The 3,362-nt window shown below is 42.9% G+C and overlaps 1 protein-coding gene across 1 annotated transcript; it reads right to left on the reverse strand.

The window, feature by feature from the left end:
- Positions 1-1,611: 1,611 nt before the first annotated feature.
- On the reverse strand, positions 1,612-2,097 carry LOC132424506 (large ribosomal subunit protein eL21-like). The gene has a single exon (XM_060010226.1). It carries the CDS (start codon positions 2,092-2,094, stop codon positions 1,612-1,614), a length of 483 nt encoding a protein of 160 aa, XP_059866209.1. The 5' UTR covers positions 2,095-2,097.
- Positions 2,098-3,362: the final 1,265 nt, after the last annotated feature.

Raw genomic sequence — 3,362 nt, forward strand, 5'->3', positions numbered from 1 at the left:
ACAGGAGTAGGGATTGAAACTGAGTCCCCTCAAACCAAGTTCCCCTGCTGAGTTTATGATTAACCTCTCTATCCAAAACTTTATTCCCCATCTTATCCCCTCTGGCCTCTATCCTGTGCAAACTAAACACTTATCACCCAGAGTCAGATGACTAAAATTGCTGTTGTCTATAACATCATTAATGTACAGACTCAGATTGTTTCTCCTGGGCAAGATGAGCTAAAAGGCCCCTGGGTCATGGACCACCGGAGAAGAGATTCATAAGCCTTAGGCATCCTGACTCCCAGAACTATGAGTAAGAACTGTCACAAGATGGTGATTAACCCCAGCTTCTTTGTCTTTCCCTTTTAAAAACCCCTAACTCAAGGACTAAGTGGGAGTGGATCTTAGGCTTGTCTTCCACTTCCTTGCTTGGTGCCCTGCAACGACCCCTTACTTTGCTGCAAACACTTGCTGTGAGAGTTCTGCCCTGCTCAGTTCCACTAGCAAAGTGTGTCCCTGGACCAGCAGCAGCTTGGCCTGGGAACTTGCTAGAAAAGCAGATTCTTGGTCCTGCTGAATCAGAAATTCTGGGGATGCAGCTCAGTAATCTGTTTTAATAAGTCCTCCAGGGGATTCAGTGGCAGCTTCAGTTTGAGAATCACTGCCCTAGAACCACAAAGGAAATGTCTAATTCCCATTCTACAGAGTGCCATTGACTATTTGAAGACATTCTTCATGTTCTTCCTAAGTTTTATTGTCCCCAACATTCTCTCCACTTCCTTCAGCCATTCCTCATTTACTATATGTTCCAGACCCCTTGCCATCCTTATCTCCCCATCATATCATGCTCTGATTGTCAGTGACCCTCTTAAAAAGGGAGGCTCCCAGCACCACACCCAGGGCTCCCAAGTGGCCTAATCGGCACACAGTGCAATGAGTTTGCTGCCTCCTCTTCTCTAGAAAAGGAGAGTTTTGACAGCTATTTATTGAGTGCCCACTGTGTGCCAAGCACATGACATACAATAACTTTTTGTTTACTTTTTTTAATCGAGGTTAAACTTACATACATTAACGTGCATGAGCCTTAAGTGAACACGCTGAATTTTTACATATGTATTTACATAGCCAGGTGACTCCCACCCAGATCAAAATATAGAACACTTCCAGCACCCACCCCAGAAAGAGTACCGTACTTGCTCAATGTTATGTCTATGAGAGTAGTAGTTCATTATTTTTCATTGCTATATAGGAGAACATTATATGCATACACCACAATTTATTTATCCTGTCTACTATCGATGGACATTCAGGTTGTGTCCAGTTTGGAGCTATTATAAATAAAGCTGCTGTGGACATTGAGAGATAGTGCTATTGAGATAGTGCCCAGAAGTGAAATTGCTAGGTTGTGGGGTTGGTTTAACTTTAGTAGATGCTACCAGTTACCCAAAGTGATTGTATCAGAGTACAAACTTACTAGAGTTCCAGTTGCTCCACTTCCTTGCCAACACTTGGCATTGGCAGCCATGTTCATTTAATCATTGTGTTTGTAGTATACCAGTATCTCAGTGGTTTTTTGTTTGTTTGTTTGTTTGTTTTTACAGTCCAGGTCTTTTATTTTCTTTACACCCATCATGCCATGAATTCATAGGGAATGGGCTCCAACAGTTTAGGCTCTTTTCCATTGGTTCTCATGAAGTGTGCTTCTTTGGGTGGAGCAGGCTGGAGCTTCAGTTGAACCCAAGTACCTTTCTCTTTGGCTTCCTTCTTTTTCTGATCATTTTCCTTCACCTGTTTCAGGAAGCTATCTCGACTCTCAGAGTGCTTAATATGCTTGATATGCACATTAATTCTCTTGGCAAGAATCTTGCCCTTAACTTGTTTGTTTACAAGGATGCCAACAGCATGCTGGGTAACATTGTAGACACTCCCAGTTTTGTCATGGTAACATTTGTGGGGCATTCCTTTATGAACAGTGCCCGTTCCCTTGATATCTACAATATCACCTTTCTTGTAGATTCGCATGTATGTGGCCAAAAGAACAACTCTGTGTTTCCTAAAAGGCCTAGAGAACATGTAGCAGGTGCCCCTCCTCTTTGTCTTTGTGTTGGTCATTTTGGCGAATTACTGGAAGATGGCGGTTCCAGCCGAAAAGAAGCTATCTCAGTGGTTTTAATTTGCATTTCCCTCACAATAAATACTGCTCAGTATCTTATCGTGTGCTTATTGGCCACTTGCCTATCATCTTTTGTGAAATGCCCCTTCAAGTCTTCTGACTACTTTAAAAATTGGATTGTCTGTCTTTTAAAAACTTATTTAGGAGTTTTTGATATATTCCGGATATGTCTTGTCTCAGTTATGTGTAATAACTGAGTAATGTAAATATCTGCTTCTTGTCTGTACCTACATTATCTGTAATCTTCACAATGATCCTGTGATATAGGCCTTATTATCCCCTTTTTATAGATTAGGAAACTGACTCAGGAATGCACAGTATCTTGCCCAAAATCTCACACCTAGTAAGTATTGAAGCTGAATTTTGAGCTCAGGTATCCCGATTACAAACACTGGATCCTTCCCACGACACCATCTGCCTCTCACACTCCTACTTACACACCTAAGACTTGTGCTTGAGCTTATAGCTATTAACATTTTCCCCCACAAGAGCTGCTGTTGAACCAAGTCTTCCCATCTCATTTATGAGCAGTCGATGTATTGAATCCAAGTATAAGCCGTGGTGTACGTTGAATAATGGAAAGAATCTGGACCTGGGAGTGGGTCAGGCCTGAACTATGTTCTGGGCCCACACTTGGCCATGACAACTCAGGGCTTGACATGATAAACCTAATTTTCTTCAATTGTAAAATGTCAAATTCTTACAGTGTTATGGTGGGATGAAATTAGAGCATATGCAAAGCCGCTGGTAGACACTCTTCGGTGCTGTTCACACTTCTCCGTTGCCTTCCCCTGCTCCCGTGTCTCATTTAGTTTTTCTTTGGGTTCCTCTTCCCTGCCAGCATGCTTCGGGTTCCAATTCAGCCATGCAGCAGAAGGGCGACTCCTCCAGCTGTTCCAGAGAAGGATGACACCTCACATGCATAATGTATATTTACTAATACAATTGACCCTTGAGCAACATGGGTTTGAATTGCGCGGGTACACTTATAGGCAGCCCTTTTTCAGTAAATACAGTATTGAGGTTGGTTGAATCCTCAGGTGCAGAACCTGGGATATGGAGGGCTGACTATGGGACTTGCGCATCCACAGATTTGGGTATCCATGGTGGGTACTGGAACCAGTCCTCTGCGATACCACGGGATGACTGTACTCACCCAAATCACTGAGACAAATATTGAACGCACTGCACCATTCTCCACCCTCCT

This window comes from Delphinus delphis, chromosome 1, assembly GCF_949987515.2.
Source record: "Delphinus delphis chromosome 1, mDelDel1.2, whole genome shotgun sequence".
NCBI classification, from domain to species: Eukaryota; Metazoa; Chordata; class Mammalia; order Artiodactyla; family Delphinidae; genus Delphinus; species Delphinus delphis.

Coding starts and splice junctions, on each gene's coding strand:
- LOC132424506 (XM_060010226.1), bottom strand. CDS start 2,094: ATGACCAACACAAAGACAAAGAGGAGGGGCACCTGCTACATGTTCTCT.